The sequence below is a fragment of the Montipora foliosa genome, chromosome 12, assembly GCF_036669935.1.
Source record: "Montipora foliosa isolate CH-2021 chromosome 12, ASM3666993v2, whole genome shotgun sequence".
In the NCBI taxonomy this organism is placed as follows: domain Eukaryota; kingdom Metazoa; phylum Cnidaria; class Anthozoa; order Scleractinia; family Acroporidae; genus Montipora; species Montipora foliosa.
The window spans coordinates 21,122,953-21,137,427 of record NC_090880.1 but is presented as its reverse complement, the minus strand read 5'-3'; the positions used below and the strand labels follow the sequence as shown (position 1 = coordinate 21,137,427).

Sequence of the window (14,475 nt, the reverse complement as noted above, 5' to 3'; positions counted from 1 at the left end):
CAAAGCTATCTTGTATCTTCTCTGAGTTAAGAGCCATTGCCTGATTTCAAGCCGAAGGGGAGTATGTACGAGTCAGGGGAGGGGAGGGGATCAAGCCCAGAAAATGAAGGAGTCACCTTTGCCTCAGGATCCTTTTGAATGCTCATTTCATACAATGAAGCAAAACTGTAACCTACTGTAGAATATCTTAAGGAAGGTTATTTTATTGAAAATGAGAAGAATAGTATCTAATTTCAATAGCTCATATTCATAACTGTTTTTCTCAATTTGTGACTCTTTCGAGTAGGATATCTCTTTGGGGTTTTAGCCTATTGACTTGAAACTTTCAGCAGAACTTCTGCATGTCACTTTCTGCATGTGGCAAACCTCCGAAATGGAGAACTGTTTAACATGTTCTAAAAGTTAGTTTTTTTTTGGAAGGATCAATTGATCATTGGCTTCCCTTTATCGTGAGAAATTTTTTTTTAAGTGATCAGAGTTTCCCCTCACCTGGGGAATTTATAGGCCACTTCGGAAAGTTCCGTAATACTCTTTGTTTGTCCTCCCATATTTTACGTTAACATTGTTTTTGTTTTCTCTTGGGACCATTGTTAAGTCCCAAGAGAAACTGGAAACAATGCTTATTCAAAATGTGGAGGGACAAACAAAGAATATTATGGTATTTTCCGAAGTGGCCTATTGAGTAATAAAGTAAACCTAATTTTACCCTTATGTGACCATTCTCAACTGAGTTATACTGCTTATAACAGACCTCCATTTTTCACCGGTGAAGGGGAAGGAGGGGGGGGGGGGGGGGGAGGGCTGGTTAATAATTAAGTACAAAATTTGACTCTGAAATTAGTCACTTTGGAGTCAGGACTTTATAAGCTACAAAATGGTATTAAAAGTTTTATTCAAAGATAGTTAACCGTAAATGTCATTTTTAGGGTATAAGACCACCTTAAAAAACTCTCTTTAGACACCTGAAAAATTCAGGTTGCTTAATGGAATTCGAACTACCCTGCGAGCAGAGCCTCACTTTGTCTTTTTGTTTACTCAGCAGGAGGAGGAAAAGAGGCTCTGCCTGAATCGCGTCAACTCTTTTAAGTCGCCGCAGCCCGAATTTCTGGACTAGTCAATCTTGTTTTCTCTCGTCAAACTGGTTTATCCAGTGCGTGCATCCCTTTAGCGATAAAACAGATAGTTAAAATTGAGCCCGCTCAGGAGCCCATGCTCCTTTCCCGTTGAACCATGAAAAATCAAGATGGTGGCGCCTATAAGGCATATTGGGCCCGGGTTCAAAAATTGTATCCCGGCAACATGCAGCGCATGCTCAATAAAGATCTTACTCGATTCATGCAGAGTCTTTCTCGAGAACGCCAATATCGAGCAAGCAAAAGAAAGGCTCTGCTAGCAGGGTGGATTCGAACTCATGACCTCTGCGATGCATGTGAATGCTCTACCAACTCTGAGCTATGAAGCTGCCTAGTTGTGAGCAGGTACATTTGTAGGGCTCATGTGTTTCCGTGAAAGGACACCATGAAATAAATAAGAATGTGAATTTTTCATCCTCGGTTAATGCATTTCTCGTGATCTGATTGGTTCACTTAATCTCGGTTATCAGCTCTTATACCTTACTGGTTTGACTGCAGTAAGCGTTGCTATGCTAAAATTTTTTTTCGCCGGAAAGAGAAATTTCTCTCTGAATCATGAAGCAAAAACAACCTTATTGTGGAAAGTTTGGGTCAATTCCGACGTTTAGAAGTACGCGAAAAGGGAAGAATGTTTTCGTGATGGGCCTGCGTCTGCCTGACAAAAAGGTATTACAGAACGCATCTTCACATAGTTAATGGTTAGTCTTTTTGTTTCATGTTTTTGTCTGTATTTTTAGCCTTGACGGTGCACAAAACACACCCTTTTTCGAGAATATAACCAATCGAATTTTTCGATTAAATTATGCGCAACTAACTTGCTAACGCGTTCGAAGCGAAAACAAAAGATTGTACACTCTCATGGTCAATTCAGCATCGATTACGACAATGAACATTGTTTTCGTTTTTGAAAGTTTTTAAGGTTTCATTACCAGCCCCTCGATTAACTATGATCTTTCATCAATTTCGCTCGGATTTTCTCATAGGCTTTTCTCGCTCGTGTTTCGTACTTCCAAACTTTTTGAGTTTAAGGAATTTAATAAAAACAATTATTCCATTCGTGCTTGTTGGATATGAGCCTGGTTATAACCAACTCGGCACTACGCACCGCTTTGGTTATTTACCATCTCATATCTAACGCGTGCTCGTGGAATAATTAGTAATTATACAGTATATATCTGAAGTGCGGCTTATACACGGAAAGGAGAAGTGATCCATGAACTTTCATTTGAACCTTTGTTCCTCTAAGGATGATGTCCTTTGATGCTTCTACGTAGGGGCGGCGAATTGGTTATTACAGCTAGAGCTTCCTCTCTTCTGGCTTTTAAAGTTTGGATAAAAGGGTGGAAACCGATAAGAGGGCGGAAACCAATGGCATGCATGTTACGGCTTCATTAAGACAAAATTACGTAACATTGGGTTACAAACGCTAAAACGATGTGATTGAACAGCAAACGTCAACTTATTGACCCTTCGCTGAAGAAAGAAGATCTAAATAATATGTTTCAGTTGAGTTCAACATTCGCAATAATCGGTGTTTCACTGTCCTTTCGGTTCTTTCATCTGGTCGCTTTATTTTTTAAATTCTTAATTTAACGCATAAGATATACTTTGTAAATAATGTTAGTAGAGTCGAACTGACTTCTACAATTGCTAAGTTTGATTTTAATATATTATAAACACTTTGAGTTTTTTAATTGTTGTTAATTCTCGGCAGGGTAATTCAAAAGAGAACCATAACCTCTTCAAACAAAGGAAAGAATTTGAAGATACATTTCTCTGAAATTTACTGTACGGTCATTGATCATGATTGGATCGACGTCACCACTACATATATGAATACATTTCCAACACTGGTCCGACAAAATTTATGCAGAGTACTCATGTTCATGCCAGCGCGAAGGCAAGTTCGGACTCATTGCAAAAACGTTAATAATAGCGTTGACAAAATGAATGATTCCTCCTTGCCCACATCTCTTTAATGTTCATGGTTGAGTACCATTTAGAATCAACAACCATTACGCTTAAGCATGCAGGACAGAGTCACGACATTTCGAACAAAAGTCTCTAGAGATCCGCTATCCGGAAGGGCATTCAAGGAGACTTACTAAGGAGCAGTCATGCAACGCCCAAGGATTTTTACTGCCCCACTTTTTGGCTGACGCACCAGTTTCGTTTTACGTATTCATGCAAATTCGTACCGCACACATGTTTAAGCCAACTATAATAGTTTAATTTAGCCATTTGTTAAAATTTCGAGTCAATCCCTAGTTTTACTTCCTCACTTTAGGTGATGGCGTTATGGCGACACCGAAACGACGAGCAAAAAGTCAATCCTTGCTGTTTTTATAAAAGCAATTTTTGTACGGCTTTTCGTCATTTTTACTTCTTGGAATGAAGTCAGCATTGCTGGAGGTTGCGGTGACGCGTATTCAGTCGCTAACTGACCCGTGACCAGTTCTTCAAATCAAGAGTCTATTGACCAATCATGCTCTTCAATATATCTATGAAAGGGAAGAAATTTACATGTCTCTTCATTCGTGCGTTGGCCGGTCTTAAGTTTAATAATAACATTCGAGCGCTGTAATTTATCAACAACATGAAGAATGGCGTGGTGCTTAATGTAGAGGACTCTAATGACAACATAAACGCTAATTCACGTAAGACAGAGCGTAAGGAATACACTCAGACAAGGAGTCATACAAGCACTCGAAAGAAAACCTGTATTGGGTGTATTTCCTCGTTTGTATCGTCTGTTTGGTTCATTATACAATGCATTTTGTGCCATGTACTGTTGCTCGTTTTTACTCTTCCGATTCTTCCGTTTATGGTGCTGTTTTTCTTGCTGAAGACAGTTGAGCGAGTGATAGTCACCAAAACTTCAGAGAAAATCCCATTAGCTCCAATGGACGCAGTGTTTATTACGGACGCTGGAGCAGAGCAAATGATTATCAATTCCGTAATTTGTTTCGAAAACAAAGGTACTCATGCTCAATCTCATTCCTTCCACATATAATAAGATCATCAAAGACAACATGTACACCCTTAATGTCTCCAAATAATTGATCACTACGTTTCTGGAAGATCTCTGGGGCCGAGCTAATTCCAAATGGGCACCTTAAGAAGCGATAACGCCCAAAAGGGGAATTGAAGGTGCAAAGAAATGAGCTTTCTTGATCCAATGGGATTTGCCAAAAGCCATCTTTCTCATCAAGAATTGAAAACACTTTTTCACCGGTGAGCTTTGACGCAACTTCATGTGCAGTTGGGATTTTGTAGTGCTCACTTTTAATAACGTTGTTCAAGTCACGGGGGCTATTCACCCAGTCTGTGGGTTGATCCAGTACAGAAAGGACACCACTTTTCTCCAAACGATCTAGAGTTTCCTTCAGTTTTCCATGCAGGCTAAAAGGTACTTTGCAAGGTGGGTGTACAACTGGAGTACATCTTGTTGTATCTCAATATGATACTCTTGCGGCATACATCCGAGGCCCTCAAAGAAATCTTTATAATCACGTAGAATCCCCCCCCCCCCCTTGAAGACAAGCTTGCAGTCAAGCTGTCAATCTTCTTCACGAGGTTGAACCTTGAACATGCTTCCAATCCAAGGATAGGGACAGATGCAAATCAGACTGACTTTGCCAACTGGGACAACCCTATGGTCGCCATACGACGACAATACTTCATTGGTCTCCTCCGGATTTCCACTCATTGATAGGTTTTTCATAAATTTGACGAGGTATAATATTAGCTTAAGCACCATTGTCTAACTTGAATTCGACAAGTGTTCCACCGACTTCCACTTCGCTCTGCCAGGCCTTTCCATCCACTGTGTTAATCTTCAACTCTCCAATAAAGAGCTCGGTATCCACTCCTTCATCGTTTCTTGCATCTTGTGGACAATTGTCCAAGGGAACCACCGATGTGGCAACTATGTGTACTTTCCTAGTGCGCTGACTGCACATTTTCGCAAAATGATTCCTTCCATCACGGACAACACGTTTTCCCGAACGCAGGGCACTGTTTAAGACCATGCCGGCCACCACACTTGGAGCAATTAAAACGAGTCCCATCAAGTTGTCTAGAACTTTTAGAAACTGCTAAAACTTGCTTTTCGGTTGACTGACCCCTGATTTCCTTGAGCTGACTCTCGGTAACCTCTGCCGAACGACAATGAGATAAAGCCTTCTCTAGAGTTAATTTGTCCACATCGATACCTAGCAATTGACTCTGAACTTTCGCATCTCGAATTCCAAACACTAGACGATCCCGGACCATTGTATCAGTAGATTCAGTGTACTCACAGTTCTTGGTCATTCTCTTGAGCTCCGTGATGAATTGATCTACAGTTTCTCCCTCCTGTTGACTCCGATTCCAAAACTTAAACCGTTCGAACAAAGTATTCTTCCGAGGACTACAGTAATCATCAAATTTCATCAGCACCTCATCAATCTTTTTCTTATCCTAAACCCGCTCAAATTCAAGGGTGTTAAACGCCTCAAGGCCATCCTCCTCGATACAATGGAGCAGAATAGCAACTTGGATTTCTTCATCCTTCCGATCAGCTTTGGTCGCCTTCAAGTACAGCTTAAATCGCTGCTTCCAATTTTCACTAGTATTTCCTTCCAAACTCAACCGGCTTGGGGGCTTGAATTGTTCCATTTTCACTCTTTTACAGCTGCCACCATATCATCTTTATTGACTACCCAACCACAACGAACCCCAATAAGTCATGTGACCGGAAGTGTATGTCACAAAGCTAACAAAATTTGACTACATTTCAAGTTATGATAAGTTTACGTTACTGCCTGGAAAAGCGCATAACAGTGAAAGCCGTCTGTATATTGCTTGATTCAATTTTCTCTTTCCAATATAATGATCTATTGGACTGGTTGACTGAGATTTCAGTATGAAGCGAATGTCACCAAAACCAATACTTCGACAATATTCATATACCTGAAGATCCCGCTTGAAGTCCTCCTTGCTGAAATGACAGACCCGAACAGACATTATAGCACTTTAGTATCACCCAAATAGTGGACTAATGCATATCCTGCATTTTGATTGGCTACGCTACTAGAGGACTGTTATTAATAGTCCTCGAGTAGCCAAAAGCGTGACCCTCTCTTTCGTTTTATTCCCAAATAAATATCTCTTTGACTTGCATTTGCTAACTTTATTATTGCCTTTTCTGTCCGACTAGTTGGATGATGCTAAAACAATTAGACCCTTCGCCCTCAAGGGCCACGGGTCAATAGCCCATTCCGCTTCGCCTCATGGGCTATTGACCCGTGGGCTACGGGTCTAATTGTTAACGAGATGCTTCCGTGAAGCATACACTGGGTTGCCTGTGGTACGTGTTACAGAAAATCAGAAGGCACTGAATTGTGTGGTATTGAACTTTCAGTCTCTGAAGAATAACAAATAAAAGAGAGCAGTAGGAAGTTCCGGGACGGTCGATCAAGAATAAAATATTTACGACATGAAAACAACATTAATTTTGAACCGTGAATATAGAATATAAAAAATTACGATCAGCGACAAACATTTTGGGAGAGTTTTGCTACGTTCAAATAAATCGCAAAATCGAAAGTGACATGGCCGGAATTCAGCGGGCGCCGTGATTAAGTTACCGCGGCATGTTTACTCGCCAAACAGTGAAGCATCTGTGTCAAATGATGGCAAGATACCGGGATTTTGTAAGTTTCTTTTTCTGTCAAGTGTTATAAAGTTTGACAATAAAATGAGCGAAGTCAAAACAAAGATCACAACCGCCCAACTCTTGACGTAATGACCATTCGTTTATGCAAAGTCAAAATTTACTCTCCAAGATGCGTACGACGTTATTTATCACCAGGTAATTCCATCATTTTGGAAATAGCAGCTACTTTATTATTCATCGGCGTCACAATTTTTCACTGATTTTGGGGCTCATTTTGTTGAAACTCAAGCACGCTTCCAACAGACGTGTGAACCCTTTCTGCTTGCAGAGCAATACTAAAAAAATTCTCCCATATCACATTTCAACCTTAAGCTCGAAAATTCAATACACAACATGACTGATTATAATTAACAAAGGCAGAAAATACCACAGAATCCTCTGCCAGCGAAAAATTTATTGAAACAAACAACATATTTGCTCTTAGAGGCGAAAACCTCTTCCTATTTCATTGCGTGCGTGAAGACAAGAAACTCAATCGTGTCGAATTACCGTGTACATCAGGTTTCCTGAAGAACCTTTTCCTTGAATAACATGAAAACTATCCAGTTAAGCTCGAATATCATAAAACATGATGAATTCATAAAGGCCACCTTTTCCAGCGAACAATTTTTTGAAGCAAACAACATATTTGCTATTAGAGGCAAAAACCCCTTCTATTTCATTACGTGCGTGAAGAGAAGAAACTCAATCGTGTCAAATATGCGCAATATTGCAACAAACTAAATTTCAGGATCAAAGCGTTTCCATGAAGAACCTTTTCCTTGAATAATGAAGCACAAAATACACGGGAAGCTTTCTTTCAAATAATTCTTGGCTGTCACATTTCCAATTATTTTCTTTACCTGAAGACTTTGCAGAGTTGATCACAGATCCACGTAAGGTGTTCGATTCGTTCTCTGTCTTTGTTCAACCCATAAGTTACCAGAGAATTTTCCATTTGGTTTCAGTGTTCTACATAACAGCACACTTGGTAAACTTTTAGAAATGCAGCTCACTTTGATTTCGGCTCGACGGGCGACAGATTGTTGTCGAAGTCCATTACTCGTCGCTTTTAAGATTCCACCGCCTGTCTTGTTCAGTATCCAATTGACTTGCCAGTATTGAGCTTCATAAGGGTATATTTTGTTCAAAGATCCACTAAAACGCCATTCGCGTTACATGACTTTCGACGCCATTGCCGGTTAAGTTTATCATTCTACTGTGTCCACCAGAGAAATCTACGCATTTCCACTACCCTCTCTATCCTAAGAAAATACGAGCAGAAGGCTCTATGCACAAAGATACCACTTAGCAGGGGAGTGACAGGCAAGACTTTTACCGAGACGGAAAAAAATAAAAAATTAAAACGGAGAAATCTACAAATTTTCCGACTGGGATTGCCATACGACAACGCAGTAATTAGCAGTCAGGTTTTTAGGTTTCAGGAATCCATCCACGTTCTGTTTTCGCCGGCCAACTTTTCTTAAGACTTTCATTTTCCGTTGGAAGCTTCGGGCTCTTTATTTTTATATGTGTACTCAAGTCTAGGCATGTGTCTAGTTTCATCCCCCTCGAAAGCGTACTTGAGCAGATCAAACCACATTCCAACAGCGGCCTTGTTATGTGTATTGAGCAACATCTGAAGGTTTCCTTGGCTTATTCTAAATTAAACGCTTCCCCGTGTAAAATCGAACGGCTGTTGCAGAAGTAAGAAAGTGTAAAAGAAAAGAAGGTACGCTAGTAGTATTCGAATATTACTATGTCGCGTGTTAAAAGGTTTTGCCTTGTTTACATTTGCTCTGGCTGATTTTTGCCGCCCAGTTTGATTGATCAGAGGATCTGCAAGTATTTAGTGACTCAAGTTTCTGTCACGTCTACCTATTGAACCACAAAACCGTTTTCCATAGTTCATCTTTTCTTGGAGCAGAAGGTCACACAACATTGAAGTGATCGGGGAACGAAGAAATTGGTATGGTCGAACACGTTTGTTGACTATTGCTACTTTATAACACGTCATCATATCCAAGATGGCGCTCTCCAAGTCACGAAAGAGTCAACTTCAACGTGCTCTTGTCACATTTTAACAGGGAACTGGACAAAACGGCAATTACTTTCGAATTCCAAGGAAAAAGTTTTAGTAATTTAGAGAAACATTTTCTAGACCGCAATTCCCTTTAAGTCGTCAAACTTCACAGTCACTTTTCTTTTATTCAGGCTTGAAAACAGGTTAAAAGATCAGCTTTCCAAAACAAGCGGTTGGCAGTTTCACAAATGGCTTTTCGGGCCCGAAACGTTATGGGGACTTTCGAGAAAAGGGGCACTGCGCGCGCTAATGCCTACGGCCCTCATACGGGAATTTTCCCAATAGTTTTACAATGAAACCGCGCACGGAGCCGTACGGGCCATATGATAAATTCTATTTTCCTTAAATAAAGTTAGCGTATTGTATTGTACACCAGCAAAGTTTCCAGTTTTTTGAGGGACAAATTTTGAAGTTGAGAGGAGTTTTCTTCTTTTTTGTTCAGGTAAAAGGTAACACACAACTCTCCCAGTGGCATAACATGAATCCCGAAATAACGGAGACTCCGTAATGCAAAATAGTCTTTTTTCAGACATTTTTAAGATTTTAAATCTGCTCATCACAAAGCTATCTTGTATCTTCTCTGAGTTAAGAGCCATTGCCTGATTTCAAGCCGAAGGGGAGTATGTACGAGTCAGGGGAGGGGAGGGGATCAAGCCCAGAAAATGAAGGAGTCACCTTTGCCTCAGGATCCTTTTGAATGCTCATTTCATACAATGAAGCAAAACTGTAACCTACTGTAGAATATCTTAAGGAAGGTTATTTTATTGAAAATGAGAAGAATAGTATCTAATTTCAATAGCTCATATTCATAACTGTTTTTCTCAATTTGTGACTCTTTCGAGTAGGATATCTCTTTGGGGTTTTAGCCTATTGACTTGAAACTTTCAGCAGAACTTCTGCATGTCACTTTCTGCATGTGGCAAACCTCCGAAATGGAGAACTGTTTAACATGTTCTAAAAGTTAGTTTTTTTTTGGAAGGATCAATTGATCATTGGCTTCCCTTTATCGTGAGAAATTTTTTTTTAAGTGATCAGAGTTTCCCCTCACCTGGGGAATTTATAGGCCACTTCGGAAAGTTCCGTAATACTCTTTGTTTGTCCTCCCATATTTTACGTTAACATTGTTTTTGTTTTCTCTTGGGACCATTGTTAAGTCCCAAGAGAAACTGGAAACAATGCTTATTCAAAATGTGGAGGGACAAACAAAGAATATTATGGTATTTTCCGAAGTGGCCTATTGAGTAATAAAGTAAACCTAATTTTACCCTTATGTGACCATTCTCAACTGAGTTATACTGCTTATAACAGACCTCCATTTTTCACCGGTGAAGGGGAAGGAGGGGGGGGGGGGGGGGGGGGGAAGGGCTGGTTAATAATTAAGTACAAAATTTGACACCTGAAATTAGTCACTTTGGAGTCAGGACTTTATAAGCTACAAAATGGTATTAAAAGTTTTATTCAAAGATAGTTAACCGTAAATGTCATTTTTAGGGTATAAGACCACCTTAAAAAACTCTCTTTAGACACCTGAAAAATTCAGGTTGCTTAATGGAATTCGAACCACCCTGCGAGCAGAGCCTCACTTTGTCTTTTTGTTTACTCAGCAGGAGGAGGAAAAGAGGCTCTGCCTGAATTGCGTCAACTCTTTTAAGTCGCCGCAGCCCGAATTTCTGGACTAGTCAATCTTGTTTTCTCTCGTCAAACTGGTTTATCCAGTGCGTGCATCCCTTTAGCGATAAAACAGATAGTTAAAATTGAGCCCGCTCAGGAGCCCATGCTCCTTTCCCGTTGAACCATGAAAAATCAAGATGGTGGCGCCTATAAGGCATATTGGGCCCGGGTTCAAAAATTGTATCCCGGCAACATGCAGCGCATGCTCAATAAAGATCTTACTCGATTCATGCAGAGTCTTTCTCGAGAACGCCAATATCGAGCAAGCAAAAGAAAGGCTCTGCTAGCAGGGTGGATTCGAACTCATGACCTCTGCGATGCATGTGAATGCTCTACCAACTCTGAGCTATGAAGCTGCCTAGTTGTGAGCAGGTACATTTGTAGGGCTCATGTGTTTCCGTGAAAGGACACCATGAAATAAATAAGAATGTGAATTTTTCATCCTCGGTTAATGCATTTCTCGTGATCTGATTGGTTCACTTAATCTCGGTTATCAGCTCTTATACCTTACTGGTTTGACTGCAGTAAGCGTTGCTATGCTAAAATTTTTTTTCGCCGGAAAGAGAAATTTCTCTCTGAATCATGAAGCAAAAACAACCTTATTGTGGAAAGTTTGGGTCAATTCCGACGTTTAGAAGTACGCGAAAAGGGAAGAATGTTTTCGTGATGGGCCTGCGTCTGCCTGACAAAAAGGTATTACAGAACGCATCTTCACATAGTTAATGGTTAGTCTTTTTGTTTCATGTTTTTGTCTGTATTTTTAGCCTTGACGGTGCACAAAACACACCCTTTTTCGAGAATATAACCAATCGAATTTTTCGATTAAATTATGCGCAACTAACTTGCTAACGCGTTCGAAGCGAAAACAAAAGATTGTACACTCTCATGGTCAATTCAGCATCGATTACGACAATGAACATTGTTTTCGTTTTTGAAAGTTTTTAAGGTTTCATTACCAGCCCCTCGATTAACTATGATCTTTCATCAATTTCGCTCGGATTTTCTCATAGGCTTTTCTCGCTCGTGTTTCGTACTTCCAAACTTTTTGAGTTTAAGGAATTTAATAAAAACAATTATTCCATTCGTGCTTGTTGGATATGAGCCTGGTTATAACCAACTCGGCACTACGCACCGCTTTGGTTATTTACCATCTCATATCTAACGCGTGCTCGTGGAATAATTAGTAATTATACAGTATATATCTGAAGTGCGGCTTATACACGGAAAGGAGAAGTGATCCATGAACTTTCATTTGAACCTTTGTTCCTCTAAGGATGATGTCCTTTGATGCTTCTACGTAGGGGCGGCGAATTGGTTATTACAGCTAGAGCTTCCTCTCTTCTGGCTTTTAAAGTTTGGATAAAAGGGTGGAAACCGATAAGAGGGCGGAAACCAATGGCATGCATGTTACGGCTTCATTAAGACAAAATTACGTAACATTGGGTTACAAACGCTAAAACGATGTGATTGAACAGCAAACGTCAACTTATTGACCCTTCGCTGAAGAAAGAAGATCTAAATAATATGTTTCAGTTGAGTTCAACATTCGCAATAATCGGTGTTTCACTGTCCTTTCGGTTCTTTCATCTGGTCGCTTTATTTTTTAAATTCTTAATTTAACGCATAAGATATACTTTGTAAATAATGTTAGTAGAGTCGAACTGACTTCTACAATTGCTAAGTTTGATTTTAATATATTATAAACACTTTGAGTTTTTTAATTGTTGTTAATTCTCGGCAGGGTAATTCAAAAGAGAACCATAACCTCTTCAAACAAAGGAAAGAATTTGAAGATACATTTCTCTGAAATTTACTGTACGGTCATTGATCATGATTGGATCGACGTCACCACTACATATATGAATACATTTCCAACACTGGTCCGACAAAATTTATGCAGAGTACTCATGTTCATGCCAGCGCGAAGGCAAGTTCGGACTCATTGCAAAAACGTTAATAATAGCGTTGACAAAATGAATGATTCCTCCTTGCCCACATCTCTTTAATGTTCATGGTTGAGTACCATTTAGAATCAACAACCATTACGCTTAAGCATGCAGGACAGAGTCACGACATTTCGAACAAAAGTCTCTAGAGATCCGCTATCCGGAAGGGCATTCAAGGAGACTTACTAAGGAGCAGTCATGCAACGCCCAAGGATTTTTACTGCCCCACTTTTTGGCTGACGCACCAGTTTCGTTTTACGTATTCATGCAAATTCGTACCGCACACATGTTTAAGCCAACTATAATAGTTTAATTTAGCCATTTGTTAAAATTTCGAGTCAATCCCTAGTTTTACTTCCTCACTTTAGGTGATGGCGTTATGGCGACACCGAAACGACGAGCAAAAAGTCAATCCTTGCTGTTTTTATAAAAGCAATTTTTGTACGGCTTTTCGTCATTTTTACTTCTTGGAATGAAGTCAGCATTGCTGGAGGTTGCGGTGACGCGTATTCAGTCGCTAACTGACCCGTGACCAGTTCTTCAAATCAAGAGTCTATTGACCAATCATGCTCTTCAATATATCTATGAAAGGGAAGAAATTTACATGTCTCTTCATTCGTGCGTTGGCCGGTCTTAAGTTTAATAATAACATTCGAGCGCTGTAATTTATCAACAACATGAAGAATGGCGTGGTGCTTAATGTAGAGGACTCTAATGACAACATAAACGCTAATTCACGTAAGACAGAGCGTAAGGAATACACTCAGACAAGGAGTCATACAAGCACTCGAAAGAAAACCTGTATTGGGTGTATTTCCTCGTTTGTATCGTCTGTTTGGTTCATTATACAATGCATTTTGTGCCATGTACTGTTGCTCGTTTTTACTCTTCCGATTCTTCCGTTTATGGTGCTGTTTTTCTTGCTGAAGACAGTTGAGCGAGTGATAGTCACCAAAACTTCAGAGAAAATCCCATTAGCTCCAATGGACGCAGTGTTTATTACGGACGCTGGAGCAGAGCAAATGATTATCAATTCCGTAATTTGTTTCGAAAACAAAGGTACTTTTGAAGATGGAGTTCAAAAGCTCCGCGATGCTATTGTGGAACGGTTCGTGGACGCAAGAAAAGATTTGGGAGTGCCATTGTATCCCAGAGTACGCTGCTTTATTCGACCAGGTTATTTCCAGTACTTCTTCGAGGAAGATCAATCCTTTGCAATCGATAATCACGTCTTTCCATGGAAGGGAAAGATTCCCAGCTCCAAAGACGAATTGGCGGCGATTGTTTCTGCGCTCAGCAATGAACCTCTTCCTGAAGGGCGATCTCCGTGGTACTGTTGCTGTATCCCAACCAACTTTGGTGACAATGATTTCGCAGTGATGTTTAGAGTACATCATGCTATGGCTGATGGTGTTTCTTTAATAAGATTTCTCATTCATCAACTTCCAGATAATGCTACAATTCAAAGAGGCCTTCAAAACTACTCATCCACAGGCCGTTTCCTCCTCTTGGCCAAAGCGGCGTTGATAGCACCCAGATATTTATTTAAGCTGCTATTCAAGTCATCTGACAACAGCATTTTGCACGGGCCTGAACTCAATTGGGAAAGAAGAATTACTTGGAATGAGCCTATTGACCTGAAGTTGATAAAAGAGATCAAGAACGCTACCGGCACCACTGTCAATGATGTGTTGATGTCCGGCATAGCCCTCGCACTCAGGAGATACTTCCAGAGAAAAGGCGTTGAAAATCCCGATGACTTCACTGTAGCTGTTCCAGTAGATGTTCGAGCAAAGGCCACATCACAAAAACTTGACTTGGAAAACAGGTTTTCTTTCATTTTCCCCGAACTACCGGTGGCTACCGAAGGTGCTCTCAATCAATTAGATGAGACCAAAGCTCGCATGGACAGAGCTAAAATTTCTGGCGAACCACTAGCAGCCG

General features: G+C 40.3%; 1 protein-coding gene across 1 annotated transcript in view; it reads left to right on the top strand.

Moving 5' to 3' along the window:
* Positions 1–13,208: 13,208 nt before the first annotated feature.
* Positions 13,209–14,475, top strand: part of LOC137980984 (probable diacyglycerol O-acyltransferase tgs1) — a 1,629-nt gene continuing 362 nt past the window's right edge. The window contains exon 1 of the mRNA XM_068828363.1: positions 13,209–14,475. This exon is cut by the window's right edge and continues 362 nt beyond it. Within this exon, the coding sequence (XP_068684464.1) occupies positions 13,209–14,475 (1,267 nt within the window).